General features: G+C 39.8%; 1 protein-coding gene across 6 annotated transcripts; it reads right to left on the bottom strand.

Moving 5' to 3' along the window:
- Positions 1–1,850: 1,850 nt before the first annotated feature.
- Positions 1,851–14,157, bottom strand: LOC308678184 (transmembrane protein 106A-like). 6 transcript variants are annotated; one of them, XR_014028619.1, is made up of 9 exons: positions 13,939–14,157; positions 9,502–9,747; positions 9,112–9,175; positions 8,787–8,946; positions 5,419–5,559; positions 4,781–4,824; positions 4,534–4,664; positions 3,101–3,154; positions 2,303–2,363 (listed from the first exon to the last, which is right to left on the bottom strand). XR_014028619.1 is itself a non-coding variant. In XM_081345164.1 (8 exons), the coding sequence occupies exons 2-8, from the start codon at positions 9,725–9,727 to the stop codon at positions 2,261–2,263; spliced, it is 792 nt and encodes a 263-aa protein (XP_081201290.1). In that variant the 5' UTR covers positions 9,728–9,747; positions 13,927–14,157; the 3' UTR covers positions 1,851–2,260. The 6 variants fall into 6 exon arrangements, 4 of the variants coding, with proteins under 4 accessions (XP_081201290.1, XP_081201288.1, XP_081201289.1 ...); XM_081345164.1 differs by lacking the exon at positions 4,534–4,664 and having other exon boundaries at positions 1,851–2,363; positions 13,927–14,157; XM_081345162.1 differs by lacking the exon at positions 4,534–4,664 and having other exon boundaries at positions 1,851–2,363.
- Positions 14,158–19,784: the final 5,627 nt, after the last annotated feature.

The following is a 19,784-nucleotide window of genomic DNA, read 5'->3' as shown; positions in this document are numbered from 1 at the left end:
AGGCTGCATTAACAGAGGGATAGAATCAAGATCACGTGAAGTACTAATACCACTTTACAATGCCTTGGTAAGGCCACACCTGGAATACTGCATCCAGTTTTGGTCACCACGATGTAAAAAAGATGTCGAGACTCTAGAAAGAGTACAGAGAAGAGCAACAAAGATGATTGGGGGACTGGAGGCTAAAACATATAAGGAACGGCTGCTGGAATTGGGTATGTGTAGTTTAATGAAGAGAAGGGTGAGGGGTGACATGATAGCAGTGTTCCAATATCTCAGAGGCTGCCACAAAGAAGAGGGAGCCAGGCTGTTCTCCAGAGCACCTGAGAGCAGGACAAGAAGCAATGGATGGAAACTAGTCAAGGAGAGAAGCAACCTAGAACTAAGGAGAAACTTCCTGACAGTTAGAACAACTAACCAGTGGAACAACCTGCCTCCAGAAGTGGTGAATGCTCCAACACTGGAAGTTTTTAAGAAGAGACTGGACAGCCATTTGTCTGAAATGGTATAAGGTTTCCTGCCTGAGCAGGGGGTTGGACTAGATGACCTCCAAGGTCCCTTCCAACAACTTCTTCTTCTTCTTCTTCTTCTTCTTCTTCTTCTTCTTCTTCTTCTTCTTATTCTTCTTATTCTTATTATTATTATTATTATTATTATTATTATTATTATTATTATTATTATTATTATTATTATTATTATTATTATTATTATTATTATTATTATTATTATTATTATTATTATTATATACTGCCCCATAGTGCTTTACAGCAGTCTCTGGGCAGTTTACAATGTCAATGTATTGCCCCAACAATCTGGGTCCTCATTTTACCAACCTCGGATGGAAAGCTTTAGCCCTGTCGGGATCGAACTTCAGTCTGTGAGGAATATTGCATTCTAACCACTGCACGAGATAGTTGGTGCTGTAGAGCTCAATGGATTTTCTGGGTTGAAACTTTAGGTAGGATATTAATGGAACTAGTTTTGAATCACAGTTCTCCTATATCTACTGTTCTTCTCTGTAAGGCTTCTGGCATTCTCTGGGTCTTGATTCTTTGTGATTCTATGGCCCACCACCTTTCGGTTCCTCTCCTCTAACTGGGATGCCTTTTCCACTTTCAGAGTTTTTTCTTCCAACATATTCTAACTATAATGTTTGGCTTTGGGTATGATGGGGGTGGGTGTTGGATTAGGAATTAATGGGCTGTATTTTCTCTTCTAGTCTTTAGACTATATACAACAGTGGTAACAATACAGTGAAAACTGCATGGAGAAATGTTGTTCTGTAACTGTGCTGCAGGACACAACACCACACGTCTGAGATGAAAACTCTGCCAGAGTATACAATGAAGATTACTTTTGGGAACTCTTCTGAAAGTGTAATGAAAGTTCTCTGGAGTCACAGACCCACAGTGCCTGCCTCTGTGTGAAACTTTGCTATGACCACTCCCCACTTTTCTCCCTGAAACTTCCAACCACAACCCAAACTTGTCTGTTAACTCCTTCCTTTTGGGGAACAGGTTTGAAAAAGACTGGTAAAGAATCTGGTAGGACACATTTAAGTTGTCATGCTAGGCCCTTTAGCACTGGCTGAGGCATTGCTAGTCTGTAATTGCCCATGAAACTAAAACAGAAGTTGCAGATCAGGAATTAAAAACAGAAGCAGGCTGTGTTACCCAGAAAAATTCTTCCCTATTCCTAGAATTTCACCAAGAAATATGTCCAGTTGAACATATTTTGTAATAGTTTATCTTTGAAAGTTTTATTTTGCTCACTTTATTGCTTCTGATTGACTGAGGCTGTAGGGTTGGTTTTTAATACCTAAAGAAAAGTATTAAGCACCCATCTCACAGTCCTGGTCAATAGTTTTTAATTTGCCCATGGTCAATTCCAATTTCAAAGAAGCTAAAAGGAAAGAATCTAAATACACATTGTCTTATTTGTACCCTAAGTCCACTCAAATTCCAATATGAAGTATAACTCTCTTATGTTACCATGTTCTCCTTGCATTCCATTTTCTGCACTTCAGGTGCCGACTGCTGTTCTTTTAAAATGAAGCTAATCCATCAGCATTATTACATGCTATCTTAAAAGGAATGTGGTACCATAGCCATCTTCCTGTTTTGTAGAACTGGCAATAAATCAAAGCTTCAGTTTCTTCCCACAAATCTCCAGAAGCTTCATGCTACTGCAATTTCACTGAAGGGGACTGAAGACATAGCTAAAAGAAGTTCCTCCAAGACTCTACTGTAGCCATGAGACTTTAGAATAAAGACAGTAGGACACCATCTCTGCAATCCACATACTGATACTTTTCAAAGGAGAGTTGCTCCGAATGAGAGAGATAGGAACAAGTCAGGGTACCTCTGTGGGAGAGAAAAATAGGAATTCAATAGTAATAAAATGTTTGTAAATACGATACCTCCTTGTTATCTCTACCAATAAATTATTTATTTATTTATTTATTTTATTTATTAAATTTTTATACCGCCCTTCTCCCGAAGGACTCAGGGCGGTGTACAGGGCAATAAATATCAAAATGTAAATACAAAAGTTAAAAAGAGATTAAAAAGAATTAAATAATTATGCCCAATAATACAATACTAAAAGTGTGTTTAAAACTAAATCCAACCCCAAACCCATCAGACCAGGCCAGATTGTTCAAATAAATAAGTTTTTAAATCACGCCGGAAGGAGCGCAGGTCGGGAGCCATCCGGAGCTCAACCCAGGCTGGTAAATTTTGGGACAGATAAGAGACAGATAGAGAATGTAAAATTAACAACAGATCTAGAAACTTATTAGTTATTACTGAGAGAACCAATGTAATATAATTCCTAGGAGCATAACAGAAATTACATTAATTACATTGATAAGTGATAGGATGAAATGATCAAACAAGAGGAGTGAAACAGCTATCTAAATTAGAGAAGATTCTCTTGATTAAAGGCATGGTCTCCATTTGAGCAGGATGACATACTTGGCCCTACTCCAATCATCCAACCATCAGCATTTTAGGTTAGAAGATGCAAATACTGGACCAGGAGTTAGCTATCATAAAGGGAAAACAAAACAAACAGTTCTAGAAAAGAGAATCAGACTTACTGTATATGCAGAAGAACATTGTGAACTTTTATTTTGATCCATGTGCAAATTTTGCTGAAATAATGAAGGGGAATTTTACTGTTTCTATATGGCACATGCAAAATCACATCTTAAGTATAATTCATTTTTTATTTTAGTATTCCTTTCTGGTGTGTATTAAATTAGACTAGTTTCTCCAGATTTTACAGATGAAATGGGTATATTCCATATTAATGGAAAGTTTTGATCCATGGCACAGAGATATTTTGCACCCAGAAATTTGTATGTTCAAGTCCTTGAAATCCATAAATCAAAGTATCTTGGGAAAATAACCAGAAAAATCCTTAAGGGTTGATCTGCTCAATCAGGTTGCCTTATGGCAAGGATAGGCCATTAATATCTCTTGAGGGCAGGAATGCTTATCATTCTCAACAAAGCCTCAGCTACTATTTCATCCTGGGTTGCTGGACTATGGAATGGTGAAAGGCTGAACTTTTTAGTCTGTGTAAGTTCACCAGTGGAAATGTGAAAGGCTAGGCACTTTTAAACAATTCAAATGCATTGGTTAAAGGTGGACCTTTTTTTTTTACCAAGTGAACTTGATTAGAGTTTTCTAGTTTCCCCTTATATCCAAGGGGCAGAAATAAATATGAATTGGTGAAACTTGCTTGAGTTTTTACAAGCTTTTTGATGGCACACTGAAATGGTGGAGTTCTTTTATCGCTTATCCTTTAATCAAGTGAAATGACAAGCTTTTCCTCATCCTTTTAGTTCAAGTATTAAGAATAATGATAAAACCATGTTTGCTTCTTTACTTGACCCATGAAGACATCAGATGGGAAACTATCAAGTACTGTACAAGAGTTGAAATCAAATATATCAGTGTATCAATGGAATCAATATATCCTTAAAGACACACCAAGGGGAAGATGTGCTTGCTTTTCTAGCAATAGGGACAAGAAACAAAGCGAGGTAATCCCCCAATAGGGACCAATGCTTCAGTAAGAAAATATAAATCCATCAAAGAGGAACAAAGAGGAGGAAGGGATTCAAATGTGAAAAAAAAATTTTATAATTTCCAGCCAACTTATACATAGGTGTCAAGTATTTTAATGCTAAGGGACGCGGTGGCTCAGTGGGTTAGGACGCTGAACTTGTCGATCGGAAGGTCGGCAGTTTGGCGGGTCGAATCCCGAGTGCTGCGTAGCAGAGTGAGCGCCTGTTACTCGTCCCAGCTTCTGCCCACCTAGCAGTTCGAAAGCACGTAAAAAATGCAAATAGAAAAATAGGGACCACTACGGTGGGAAGGTAACAGCGTTCCGTGCTAGTCATGCCGGCCACATGACCACGGAGACGTCCTCGGACAAGCGCTGGCTCTTCGGCTATGAAACGGAGATGAGCACCGGCCCCTAGAGTCGGAAACGACTAGCACGCATGTGCGGGGGAACCTTTACCTTTACTATTTTAATGCTGCCATGGTGCGAGTGAGGAGGAAAAGAACTCTAGATTCTGGAGAACTGCAGATCCTTCCTTCAAATATTTTTAAAAGCTTCTCCATTAGTTCTGCAACATACAAATCTATCAACTAGTTGATTAAAAGACAGATAAATAATTGTCAAAACAAGTAAAATTTCAGTTTTGACACCATTATTTTAAAATGAATCAGCAGAATGCAGAATCATTTCTTAGAGATATACTTACTAAGTGTTGGTATCCATGATTGTACTAGAGACGCTATAAAGGATCTAAAAATATATCAAAAAGAGAAAATTACTGCAAAGTGTATTCATAGAGAGGACAGTATAGAGAGTGTCCTCTCGTATGGTATTGTGGTTTGGTATGCTGGTCTGACAGCCGCGGACAGGAAAGTATTACAGAGGGTAGTGAGCACAGCACAAGACATTGTGGGCTGTTCCCTGACACCACTGGATGACATCACCAGGGCTCGTTGCCTTGGAAGAGTGAGGAAAATTCTCAGGGATGACTCACACCCTGGATGGTATCTCTTTACTCTCCTTCCATCGGGTAGGAGATATAGGAGTATAGCCAGCCGTACCAACAGGCTGAAAAATAGCTTTTATCCGTGGGCTGTTGGGCTTTTGAATGGGATATAATCTCTGTGAACTTATGCAGAATTGACTTGGGAGCCCGGTGTGTGGTGTAGTTGGTTCACATGGTGTGGTAGGATGGAGGGTTTGTTGTCACTGTGTGTTGGGGGAAGGGAGCATGGGGGGGGAGGCTCAACTAATCTCAATGTACACATGTTGTACTTTGACAATAAAGGTTTATTATTATGTTTGTGTTCTGCAGAGAAATTAATAAATTCCTTCAAGTCTCACCTGGGCACTCTGCAAAGGCTTGATATCCAACCGAGTCATCACTGCTTTTTTCCCAATCACCACTGTTTTATGCAAGACTTCAATATCAAGCTGAGCCACATACACAGGATAAAAATTGTTGTTTGTCACATTTAATATATTCTAAAGAGAAGGAGGATAGGTGGTGAGAAAAAAGTTGTAAATTGGTACACATTGTTCTCCTTCATAAAAGAATCCTCCTGAACTTTTCCCCTTAAGAGGGCCCTATTCTGTCTCTGCTGCTACTACTTTTTAAGATATAATAGAAAACATGAAACGTATGGTTTCCAGGTTTGTGCAAAGTTTCAGATTTAATTCAAAAGTGCACAGGTGCTTAAATGCAGTCCATATCTGCAACTCTCTTCCCCAGATCATGCAAGCACCTTTTTGAAATCAAATCCGAAGTGCTGTGCAGCCCATGGTTCATGTCTTAAAACAGTAAAGCATATACATGATAAATAGTCATTTACTTTTATGGGGATAAATGGCTGAATGCAAAAGGAAAGAAGACAATGATTGTGTGACAGTGATCTGGACAAGTAGCAAGTTGGCCCAGGATGAAGGTTTTTCTATGACTCACTGTATATATTACTCTTTAATTTGGCTCAATCTATCTTTTTAAGAGTCACAGGAGCCAGTTCTATTAACATACAAGAATCTATTCAGAACATGGAATTGACATGTTTTTGTATTTGGTGCATGCAGGACAACTGCTAAGATTATTGTGCCGCTATTCCAAGCTGTGGATCATGGCAGATGCTTTTGCATTCCCTGCTTCTCTTAGATACAGATCAACACTAACCAAACTAAATCAAGAACAGCTTCCTTTTGATCAATTTCATTTTATCCATGAGATGAAGGCTGATATCCTTTCCATGTTCTTCAGAACATTCATTTGCAATCAGCATTTCTACACATGAAATAATATAGTGCTTATTTATGGTAGCATAATGCTGCTTTGAATGTTTATCTGCAAAATACATTTTTATGTTTGGGTGTGGTATACTGTTGAGCTTCTGTACAAGTTGTGCTGATGATATGACTGCAGAGGTTACAACAGTGAGAGATAGAGGGAGAAAAGAAAGCTTTATAGGAACTGCAATTTCATCTTTGCACACTTGGTCTGGTATTATTTTAGATAACTAAACAATATACTTCATTATGAAGTTATTAGAAGCCAGTGATTCAACTTTAGTATACATGCACCGTGGAATAATGGAAAAGATCTATATAGCACACGTTTTAGCGAATGCCTCATTTAGTAACTGTTTGCAAACATGACAGGTATAACAATTTTCCCAACCAATGTGTGCATTATGACCAAATTTCTGTGCCAGAGTAATATTGGGTTTGCTGCATGAAAGAACAACCATTGATCTTCAAAGCAGCTCTCTCTCCCCCCACTTTGTCCCTCTCCCTCCCTTTCTCTGTCATATATTCAGTGCTCTGTTTCCTTCTGAATTAAGGAATGTATTGTGGTTGCTAAACAAGGAGAAAGTATATATTGTATGCTTACTGCACAAATTAACCTATTGATAAAAATATGTTGATAATTGAAAACACTCAATAAGATTGGTCTGCCAATGTAATAAATGATATGTACTATATTTTAAAAAGGGACGTGGTGGCTCAGTGGGTTAGGACGCTGAGTTTGTTGATCAGAAGGTCGGCAGTTTGGCAGGTCAAATCCCGAGTGCCACGTAACAGAGTGAGTGCCTGTTACTCGTCCCAGCTTCTGCCAACCTAGCAGTTCTAAAGCACGTAAAAATGCAAGTAGAAAAATAGGGACCACTACGGTGGCAAGGTAACAGCGTTCTGTGCGCCTTTGGCGTCTAGTCATGCCGGCCACATGACCATGGAGACGTCCTCGGACAAGCGCTGGCTCTTCGGCTTTGAAACGGAGATGAGCACTGGCCCCTAGAGTCGGAAACGACTAGCACGCATGTCCGGAGGAATCTTTACCTTTACTATATTTTATTCCATATATAAAAATAATTAAGTTCAATTTCTTTTTCCCCAAAAGAAAAATATGAATTTAATGAATGGATTTTTTCTTTCCTAAAATATATATATTCAGATTCTGGTATTTTCATCGGGTACAGGCCATTTAAAGCTCTTCAGATGTTTTAGGCTACAGTTTTCTATTCCTAATCAACAGGTCGTGCTAATTTGGGATGATGGGTACCATAATCTGTAGTATCTGAAGAGCATCATCTTGGCTGCAAGAATTAAATTGGCATTTTCTATGGATGAATACATTTCTTTGCATTCTGGCATATTATTTTAGACTCCATTATATGGAGTACTCAAAGTATTTACTTTTTAGAAAAATAATGCTGTTAAAGGCTGCAAAAAATAAATTGCATTACTGCTTGCTAACACTGAGGTGTTTTTTTCTTTCCTATGTTTTGATTGCAAGACAAATTCTGAGCAAATGTTTAGATTTTCCTTTTCAGAAGGTTTGTTAGCCATGATCTAAGAATTCAACAAATATTAAAGTTCATGCCTTAGCCCTTCTGAGTAGGAAACAAATTCTTGATGTTTATTAACCATGTATTTATTTTATTGTGCCTTGAAAAATATCTTCTGGAATGTACTATCAAGAGCTACACAAATTCTTTTTCCCCCCTTATGTATAATCTATTTCTCGGATCATATATGCTGAATTCAGACATTGCACTAGGTCATTTATTTCATTTTAGTTTAAAAGTCTTCCCCTTAAAAAACAAACTATATTAAGCCACAATATATTGAAGATAAAACATTATGAAATAAGCCTTTAAAAAAAGAGACCATGTGGCCAGACACAAGATTTTTGGAACTTGTACTATGATACATAATGTTTCTTCTCTTTGGACGCTATCTATTCACAGGTTTCAAGTTTTGATTAAAAAGAAATTGAACCATGCTCACACAGAAAACCCAGTGAAGTACTTCCTCTGGGTTAATAGAAATCGGGACTGACTAAAGTTTATTCCTTTTAATCTCATTTAGTCATCTATTTTTTGTTTTAAAGAATTAAGATTTAATTTGGGGACAAAGTTTATCCCAACAACTATTCTACCCACCAGTGTTCATTCTTAATATAATCTTCTGACAAAAATTACCTCTAAGCTTTCCCTGAAAAATGAGCAACTGCATGTTATAGAACTGGACAAAAGAGAGGCTTCCAGATAAAAATTGACACGTTTTTCAGTTAGCGGCCCTGCAATATTCTCTCCCTGCTTCTTAAAGCTACCACACAAATTATATTCAATCTCAGATGAATTTTTTTAAAAAAATCCATATAATGAATCTGGTCCATGTCTCTCCCCAACTCACTCTTCTGTCACTCTGTTCCTTGAACTTACAGTCATATTCAGGATGATGCTGGAAGTAGAATTGTCAAAAGAGATGGTGGAGGCATTGAGACCTGAGGGGAGCACAGCAACTGAACGTGGGAACAGGAAGTACATCATGACACAAGTTGTCAGCAGGCAAATGGCTACTGTGAGAAATACATACAGCTTCCTGTCAAAACAGATCACAGGCAGTTAGTGATAGCAGAATTAAATCCCACCTCAACATACACAGCAATCACAGATAGCAGTGTCTAACAAATGGGGATAACTCCACTATGAAGAGGCTGAAGAAAAAATGAGGAAAAATTTGTTTAGCAGAAAAAGATGTCCTTACGTCCGTCTAGGCTTCAGCCGCTGGTCTCCATATGGAATGAGAGCCACTAGCTGTTGCTCTTGCTCTAGAAGGAAGACAGCAGAAGAGAGAGAAAATTAGTGAATAGTCTGGAAAAGCAAATCTTTAGGAAATTCAAAACTGCCAGAATCTGTCAATTTAATAAAAGCCTCCCCATGTGCAAAACGTGATATACGGGTCTGGCTACTTTCACTGCAAAGAAACTACATGAGAACCGCCTGTCTGCAGCAATCTTAATCAGGCCAAAGCAGCTTTATAGGCCAGTACTATTAAGCCCAGTTAATGCATCCCTTGGTTAAACAATATAGAAAACAGAAGGGGGTCTGGTTTAACTCTAGATGTCAATCAACAAAGTCTTGAGAATATACCTACCTCGGGGGATTCTTCCAGTGCCTTGGCAAGTAGGACAAGTGACAAAACCTCGACTGGTGTGGTTACCGCAAGGAACACAAGACACCTCAGAAGCATCTGCTCCATTAATGCTGCCATAAGAGGATGCTTTATTCTCAGCATATGAATTTTTCTGCTCAATCGATTTGCTTTCTTCTGCCTCCTTTCTAGTAAACAGGTTCTTCAACCACAAGAGGGCTTGATCCATTGTACATAAACGCTGTCACTCTGGTGTAAACAAGCAGCATTAACAAATCAGAGCAGAAAAAGAACTTTTGATTTTATAAAGCAGCACTTCGTTCCTGAGTTTAGGACAGACAATCTTGAAAAGCATATTTAAAATCTGTGACTTCTCCAGTAATATCTTTCCCTTCTAAAGCTTCTCCCACATCCCAGGAATTTATTGCATCCAACTATGTGATGCTGAATTGTGAAAATGCTACTGCTTTCTGGTCTTAAGCTCAGTTAACTGTGGAATTTTGTTAATATATAAACTACATCCAGCCCGAGTTTATCAATCAGTGGAATAGTAAAATTGATGTGATTAGGTAATCTACCGTAATTCAGTCCTGTCAGTGGCACGCAGGTGTTTTAAGTTCAAATAATTGTTTCAAGAGCAGAAACACTTTGAAAAATGAATAACTGTTTATTTAAATACATCATAGTTTTTCATGTAATTTACTAAATAGATTTATATCTTGTCTTTTTATACAGGGGCTCAAGATGGTAAATATAGTATTCCATCCTATTTTTCCCCCACAACATCAACCCTGTGAGGTAGGTTATATGAAGGAAAGTGACTAACCCAAAATTATCCAGTGGTTTTCTGGGTTGAGGGTTGGTTGTATCAATGAGAAATAGCAATAACTTAAAAAGAAATGAAGGAATACTTGAATCATCTTCACCTTTTTAAAAGTGAGTATTCATCTCCAGTCTTAAGACTGGTCTCAGATTTGCTATACATTAATGAGAAAAAAGAAATCCAATTTGGCATAGTGGTTAAGGCATTGGCTTAAAAATCAGGAGACATGAATTCTAGTCCTGCATTGGACATAAAACCAGCTAGGTGACCTTGGGCAAGTTACACAGACTCAGCCCTAGGAAAAAGGGAATCGCAAATCACTTCCCAAGTCTTGTTAAGAAAGCTGCAGTTATCAGAAGTCAACATGGACTTGAAGATGTCCACAAACAGAAATACAAAGTTGAGGAGGAGGGAGAATACTGCTAGACCACATAGATCGTGATCTAAGTATTATTATTTTATAGGCACCACTTCTTTCAACAGTTAGAAGGCAGGGGATCCAGCTTTTTGGAAAAAAAATTCTTGGGTGGAACTTTAAGTGGGTATGGCATTTACAGAAGAGAAAGACAGATTTCAGAATCACTCCCAAAGATTCCAGCTGGGCTATCCATCAGGAGTGCTAGGACAGTTTGTAGCATTTGCTAAGGATAAAAATCCCAGCCGTTGTCAGATACTCAAATTTGCTCTATGAAGATTGGTTCCTTATTTACACCACACTTTGCAGAAGCAAAGTTGATAAGAGAGTGGAAAAATCAAGAAAAGGTGTTGTAATGCAGGGCTTTTCAACCTTTTCATCCACTGTACCACTTTTAGGATATGGCAACATCCGAATACCATCAGTTGCCTAGCAAGGTGTCAAAAACTTGATGACCAAAAAAAGGGGGGGAAATGATGAAGTACAGGTAGTCCTCGACTTACAACAGTTCACTTAGTGACTGTTAAGTTACAATGGCACTGAAAAAAGTGCCCCCCAAGCCACCTGCCTGCCCGCCCGGTGGCGCTCTTCCTCCTGTCCGAGGTTTTCATTGTTGTGAGCATTTCGGTTGAGGATTGGCAGCGGGGGTGGGGTGGGGTGGGGTGGGAGGTATTTGGTTTTTATTCCCCCATCTACTGGGTGGTTGCAGCAGGTTTTGGTCACTTTACATGACCCTGGGACACTGTGACCATCATAAATATGAATCAGTGTCCAGGCATCTGAACATAAATCACAAGACCCTGCAGATGTTGCAACATTCCAGCTGATTGGCACTTCTTCTGGGCTCAGAAGCGCCAGGATCAGTGCCGAGCTCCAGCTGGAGCGTGGGCTAATGCCTCCTTAAGTAACACCAGCTGCCTGCAATTAGTGCAGGTTCGAGTCCCACCAGGCTCAAGGTTGACTCAGCCTTCCATCCTTCCGAGGTAGGTAAAATGAGGACCCAGATTGTTGGGGGCAATTAAGCTGACTTTGTAATAATGCCGCTTGGGGGGGTGTATGAAAGCCCTAATAAGCAGGCATATACATAGAATGAAGGCTACTGCTAAGCTTGTAAGCCGCCCTGAGTCTTCGGAGAAGGGCGGGATATAAATGGAATTAAAATAAAAATAAATAAATAAAGTTAACATTCAAAGGAAATGAATTTTCTTCTATTTAAGAGGACTCTTTTTCTGAAGTGTGGTTTCTTTGCAACTCTAGATAGATACAATTTAGTTTGACTGTTTGTAACCTAATGAACCACCTTAAATTATGTTCCATTTCTGCTGATACAAATCTGTAATTTTTCTAAATTGTACTTTCTGCCAGGTCAGAAGCTTGTGGACTTCACTCATGTCACAAAACAGTCTGAAAACTAAATGGCTTTGAATTATTTCAGAGGAAACATTTATTTTGTTCCTGAATGCTAGCTGTAACCTTACACTAATATTGCCATCATCTACTGAATTCAGCCCCACCATTTCTTTTGTGAAATTAATTTTTAATTACTTCATGGCAAGCATCTGACTTAATTTCTGGACTTTTCATTTTCCTATTATCCCATTGACAAAGGATTGATGAATTTGAAACTTGTACTCTATTTTATGCTTTTTAGTTGATCCCAAATTTAGGTTTGTTTGTTTATAAAATTTATAAGCTGCCCATCTTCAAGGTTTTGTTTGTTTATTTAAGTTTTTCATGGTCTTCCACCTTAAACACAACTGTGAGCAGCTCACAACAATAAAAAATTAGCTAAGTAGATAATTTGTGTTTGAATTTCTCCTCCATATTTTATGAAACACAGTAAATAATTGATTCTGTTTATCATTTGTAACTGTCTACACTTGAAACAACTCAGTTTATATTCAAAATAAAACAGCTATGACCGGTATATATACTGCAAACAGAGTTAGCTGACATTTTTTTCAAGATTGTTTAAAAATTCAGACTGCATATCTAATTAAGTGCTCTACTACACAATACTGTTTTGTAGCAGCTTCACTTTATCTTTAACATATATGATAACTTAAAATATATATGGTAATGTATATGGTAACTTCAAAATATTAACAGACAATAATACTGTGAAAAGATTCCGTCAAATTGCTGAAGAAAGGCCAGAAGGGAGCCAACTGACAAATGTGCCTACCAATGAGATAGGAAAAAAAAAACAAGGAACCAAGTTTACACAACTTACCTACTGCATTAAGCCAGTGTTTAGGTTTTGCATAACAGACCTAATTATAAATTAATTGTGAGAATTACGTATGCACATTATCCTAGGCTTCATTAGCTGCATAGTGTATGCTTTAATATGAGTTCTTGTTCATATCTGAAAAATGTAACTACAAACAGTAGCTAACAGATTGCCTTCTTGGAGCTAACTTTTCATTCCACTATTCAGTCTGAATAGTACAAATTGATGAATTTGCTTCACAAGGAATATCAGCACTCCCCACATTGGTTGCTTCCAAGCAAATAGGAAATTCACCAAAGTTCTCGTTTTCCCAACAGGGCATTTTTCTGGTTAGTATAATGGTGTTAAAATATCAAAACTCTTTGCTGCAAAACAACGTATATTAAAAATTACTCATCTAAAAGAAGTGGGGAAAGAAGTCAGAAAGAAATAAGATGATTTTGAATCCTCATAATGGCCCAACAAAAGGTTTCAAGAAAGAAGGAAGGAAAGAGTGATAGTTTTAAAAAGGAGAAAACAAGATCGAAAGCAAAGAATGGAAGATAAATCGGTGAGGGGGGAGGAGAAAACAGGGCAGTATGGTTTGAAGGGCCAGGAGAGTATTGAGGGTCGCGTGTGGATCGTTAGAAAGGTTTCTGAAGAACTTAAGGAGGGCATCTGCTCACCGTATCCCACCAAGACCAGAGACAGACGCTAAATCGTTCGGACTCCTCAGCCAATCATAGACATGGAACAGAAAATAAACTGCTATAATGGTGCCAGCCTCGTCCGTTCACACGACTCCCACCCTCTTGCAAGAGGTGGGAAATAAGCAGTTCCACCCTCAGCCGCCACTTCCCTTCTTTTTCAGCAGTTCTATTAAGGTGCATTCTTCACCATGAGACGCAGCAAAAAATCAGCACTTTTTTCCCTGGGAATGGGAGGTGCCAAAGTTAAACACTGACAGAAAAAACGAACCTTGTGACTTACAGTGTGATCCTTTGCGCTCGTTTATTCAACATTGAAAGTGCTCGTGGAAATATTCCAAAGTAAGTAGCGTTGAGAATTGGAGCCTTGCAATAGATCAATTCGTTTCAAAACTGCAGAGGTGAAGTTCGCTAAAACAGCAGCACTTCCTCCCAAAGAAGAGCTCCCAAACTCGTAGCTTTACCAACCTTACCCTTCCCACACACTGCAAGCCTATGCCACTCTACGGTGCAGGCGCGACATAAGCGAGTCGCGTTAAATAAAAGGAGTGGCTTGAATACAACTAGCCACCCTCACGCGCTTGAGCGTCTACCTTCCGCTTTTCACATTAATTTGGACCTTGGAAGGGTGTGAAAGGAAGTGCTTGTGTAATATTGACACTCCACTGAATAGTGGTTGTGGTTCCTATTTGTTAGCATTTCGCTCCATATTTTAAGAGGCGCTTATGAAGTGTGCCTGAGCTCGCTCCGCTGTTCGGAGACTGGTGGTTTTTCAATAATTTGGTAAACAACTTCGTTTCAGTATCTATTACAATTGTTCTAATCGCTGCGCGATTGAAGGTTTTTTAAAGCGAAGTTGGAAGTTAGATGTAGCTGGAATTTCTCTTTTAATCTACTTTGTATTCAGCTGTCAGTCTCAGGCAGGGTAAAACGGCAGTAAAGGTAAAGGTTCCCCCGCACACGCGTGCTAGTCGTTTCCAACGCTAGGGTCCGGTGCTCATCTCTGTTTCAAAGCCGAAGAGCCAGCGCTTGTCCGAGGATGCCTCCGTGGTCATGTGGCCGGCATGACTAGACGCCGAAGGCGCACCGAAGGCTGTTACCTTCCCACCACCATAGTGGTCCCTATTTTTCTACTTGCATTTTTTACGTGCTTTCGAACTGCTAGGTTGGCAGAAGTTGGGATGAGTAACAGGTGCTCACCCACCTTGGGCACACCACGTTATAAACATAAACCCACATGTTAAGGTCTCAAAATAATCCTCTGGATGTTTCCAGCAACATTAGTTTAAAATGGTGATCACATTAGAATGTCACCATTTGGTTCCACAAGGTTTGCACTCTCAGGCCTGACTAAATGGAATTTAGCTCCCCCCTCCCTCCAAGAGACCCTCTTCCTTGGAAATCCATTTGTTGCAGAAGTGCAAATGGGAATTACCAGGCTGCGCCCCTGAAATTCCAAATGCCATTAGCAAGGTGGATTTAGCCTGTATATAATTTCTGATCTTCCAACTAATCCCGGGGAATTATACTGTAGATGAAATAATAAGACAGGCTTTTGGTTATCACCCTATAGAAGGTATAGAAGCAATATTTGACTACCAAGGTTCACACAGAAAATCTTGCATTTTACTTTCCGAGTTGGACTGAAGGCAGTGGCTCTGAAAAGATGAAGATTAGGAGTCAGATGTCAAGAAGTTCATCTTGATGACAGTCTATCAAAATTATCTTTTATTGGTGAGCCCCTGGAAGGAGAATCTTGCCAATGAGATTTTAAATTATCCCTCCTCATAATTTTTAATAATCCTTTCCAGAATACTTAACCCCAGGGAAACCTTTATCTACGGTGCAGGTGCGACGTAAGCGAGTCGCGTTAAATAAAAGGAGTGGCTTGAATACAACTAGCCACCCTCACGCGCTTGAGCGTCTACCTTCCGCTTTTCACATTAATTTGGACCTTGGAAGGGTGTGAAAGGAAGTGCTTGTGTAATATTGACACTCCACTGAATAGTGGTTGTGGTTCCTATTTGTTAGCATTTCGCTCCATATTTTAAGAGGCGCTTATGAAGTGTGCCTGAGCTCGCTCCGCTGTTCGGAGACTGGTGGTTTTTCAATAATTTGGTAAACAACTTCGTTTCAGTATCTATTACAATTGTTCTAATCGCTGAGCGATTGAAGGTTTTTTAAAGCGAAGTTGGAAGTTAGATGTAGCTGGAATTTCTCTTGTAATCTACTTTGTATTCAGCTGTCGGTCTCAGGCAGGGTAAAACGGCAGTAAAGGTAAAGGTTCCCCCCCCCCATACGCGTGCTAGTCGTTCCGACGCTAGGGGCCCGGTGCTCATCTCCGTTTCAAAGCTGAAGAGCCAGCGCTTGTCCGAGGACGCCCGTGTGGTCACGTGGGCGGCATGACTAGACTCCAAAGGCGCACCACCGTAGTGGTCCCTATTTTTCTACTTGCATTTTTTACGTGCTTTCGAACTGCTAGGTTGGCAGAAGCTGGGATGAGTAACAGGCGCTCACCCACCTTGGGCACACCAAGTTATGAACATAAACCCACGTGTTAAGGTCTCAAAATAATCCTCTGCATGTTTCCAGCAACAGATTGTTGGGGGCAATTAAGCTGACTTTGTAATAATGCTGCTTGGGGTGTGTGTGAAAGCTCTAATAAGCAGGCATATACATAGAATGAAGGCTACTGCTAAGCTTGTAAGCCGCCCTGAGTCTTCGGAGAAGGGGGGGGGATATAAATGGAATAAAAATAAATAAATAAAATAAAAATAAATTAGTTCAAAATGGTGATCACATTAGAATGTCACCATTTGGTTCCACAAGGTTTGCACTCTCAGGCCTGACTAAATGGAATTTAGCTCCCCCCTCCCTCCAAGAGACCCTTTCCCTTGGAAATCCATTCGTTGCAGAAGTGCAAATGGGATTTACCAGGCTGCGCCCCTGAAATTCCAAATGCCATTAGCAAGGTGGATTTAGCCTGTATATAATTTCTGATCTTCCAACTAATCCCGGGGAATTATACTGTAGATGAAATAATAAGACAGGCTTTTGGTTATCACCCTATAGAAGGTATAGAAGCAATATTTGACTACCAAGGTTCACACAGAAAATCTTGCATTTTACTTTCCGAGTTGGACTGAAGGCAGTGGCTCTGAAAAGATGAAGATTAGGAGTCAGATGTCAAGAAGTTCATCTTGATGACAGTCTATCAAAATTATCTTTTATTGGTGAGCCCCTGGAAGGAGAATCTTGCCAATGAGATTTTAAATTATCCCTCCTCATAATTTTTAATAATCCTTTCCAGAATACTTAACCCCAGGGAAACCTTTATCTGACCTGGAATTAAGTTCTGGAAGTCATATGGTAATGTATATCCGTTCCTAAATAAGATTTGTTGTTGTTGTTAGTTGCAAAGTCGTGTCCGAACCATCGTGACCCTATGGACAATGTTCCTCCAGGCCTTCCTGTCCTCTACCATCTTCTGGAGTCCATTTAAGCTCACGCCTACTGCTTCAGTGACTCCATCCAGCCACCTCATTCTCTGTCGTCCCCTTCTTCTATTGCCCTCAATCTTTCCCAGCATTAGGCTCTTCTCCAGTGAGTCCTTCCTTCTCATTAGGTGGCCAAAGTATTTGAGTTTTAGCTTCAGGATCTGGCCTTCTAAAGAGCAGTCAGGGTTGATCTCCTCTAGGACTGACCGGTTTGATCGCCTTGCAGTCCAAGGGACTCGCAGGAGTCTTCTCCAGCACCAGAGTTCAAAGGCTTCAATTCTTTGGCGCTCAGCCTTTCTTATGGTCCAGCTTTCACTGCCATACATTGCAACTGGGAAGACCATAGCCTTGACTATACGCACTTTTGTTGACAGGGTGATGTCTCTGCTTTTTAGTGTGCTGTCTACATTTGCCATGGCTTTCCTCCCAAGGAGCCAAGCATCTTTTAATTTCTTGGCTACAGTCCCCATCTGCAGTGATCTTGGAGCCCAGGAAAATAAAATCTGTCACTACCTCCATTTCTTCCCCATCTATTTGCCAGGAATTGAGAGGGCCGGATGCCATGATCTTGGTTTTCTTAATGTTTAGTTTCAACCCAAGTTTTGCACTCTCCTTCTTCACTCACAACAAGAGGTTCTTTAGTTCCTCTTCACTTTCTGCCATTAGAGTGGTATCATCTGCATATCTTAGGTTGTTGATGTTTCTTCCAGAAATCTTAATTCCAACTTTTGATTCATCTAGCCCTGCCTTTCTCATGATGTGCTCTGCATATAAGTTAAATAGGCAAGGCGACAGTATACAGCCTTGCCGGACACCTTTCCCAATTTTGAACCAATCAGTGCTTCCGTGTCCAGTTCTCGCTTCTTGGCCCGCATATAGGTTTCTCAAGAGACAAATAAGATGGTCTGGTATGCCCATCTCTTTAAGGACTTGCCAGAGTTTGTTATGATCCACACAATCAAAGGCTTTAGCATAGTCAATGAAGCAGAAGTAGATGTTTTTCTGGAACTCTCTAGCTTTCTCCATGATCCAGCATATGTTGGCAATTTGATCTCTAGTTCCTCTGCCTCTTCGAAATCCTGCCTGTACTTCTGGTAGTTCTCGATCCACATACTGCTGGAGTCTAGCTTGTAGAATTTTAAGCATAACTTTACTAGCATGAGAAATGAGTGCAATGGTGCAATAGTTTGAACATTCTTTGGCACTGCCTTTCTTTGTAATTGGAATGTAAACTGATCTTTTCCAATCCTGTGGCCACTGTTGAGTTTTCCAAATTTGCTGGCAAATTGAGTGTAGCACTTTTACTGCATCGTCTTTTAAGATTTTGAATAGCTCAGCTGGAATACTGTCACCTCCACTAGCTTTGTTGTTGCTCAGCTTTTCTAAGGCCCACTTCACTTCACATTCTAGGATGTCTGGCTCGAGGTCAGTGACCACCTCATTGTGATTATCAGGGACGTTAAGCTCATTCTTGCATAGTTCTTCTGTGTAATTTTGCCACCTCTTCTTAATCTCTTCTGCCTCTGTTAGGTCCCTGCCATTTTGGTCCTTTATCATGCCCATTTTTGCATGAAACGTTCCTTTCATCTCTCCAATTTTCTTGAAAAGATCTCTGGTCCTCCCTATTCTATTGTTTTCTTCTATTTCTTTGCATTGTTCATTTAAGAAGGCATTCTTATCTCTTCTAGCTATTCTTTGGAATTCTGCATTTAATTGGGCATATCTTTCTTTTTCTCCCTTGCCTTTCGCTTCCCTCCTTTTCTCAGCTATTTGCACAGCTTCCTCAGACAGCCATTTTGCTTTCTTGCATTTCTTTTTCTTTGGGATGGTTTTGGTTGCTACCTGTTGTACAATGTTGCGAACCTCTGTCCATAGTTCTTCAGGCACTCTGTCTATCAGATCTAATTCCTTAAATCTGTTTGTCACCTCTACTGTATATTGAACAGGGATATGATTTAATTCATACCTGACTGGCCTAGCACTTTTCCCTACTTTCTTTAATTTAAGCCTAAACTTTGCAACAAGAAGCTCATGGTCTGAGCCACAGTCAGCTCCTGGTCTTGTTTTTACTGACTGTATAGAGCTTCTCCATCTTTGGCTGCAGAGCATATAGTCAATCTGATTTCTGTGTTGACCGTCTAGTGATGTCCATGTGTAAAGCCGTCTCTTGGGTTGTTGAAAAAGAGTGTTTGCTATGACCATCGTATTCTCTTGACAAAATTCTATCATCCTGTGCCCTGCTTCATTTTGTACTCCAAGGCCAAACTTGCCTGTTATTCCAGTTATCTTTTGGCTTCCTACTTTAGCTTTCCAATCCCCCATGATGATAAGGACATCATTTTTGGGTGTTAGTTCTATAAGGTGCTGTAGGGCTTCATAGAACCGGTCAATTTCATCCTCTTCAGCACCGGTGGTTGGGGCATAGACTTGGACTACTGTGATATTGAATGGTTTGCCTTGGATTTGAACTGAGATCATTCTGTCATTTTGAGGATTGTATCTCAATATTGCTTTTCCTACTTTTATTGACTATGAAGGCTACTCCATTTCTTCTGAGGGATTCTTGTCCGCAGTAGTATACCTGATGGTCATCTGAATTAAATTCACCCATTCCTGTCCATTTTAGTTCGCT

This window comes from Vipera berus (assembly GCF_964194415.1).
Source record: "Vipera berus genome assembly, chromosome: Z".
In the NCBI taxonomy this organism is placed as follows: Eukaryota; Metazoa; Chordata; class Lepidosauria; order Squamata; family Viperidae; genus Vipera; species Vipera berus.
The sequence above is the reverse complement of the archived record's forward strand: the minus strand, read 5'-3'. Positions and strand labels throughout refer to the sequence as shown.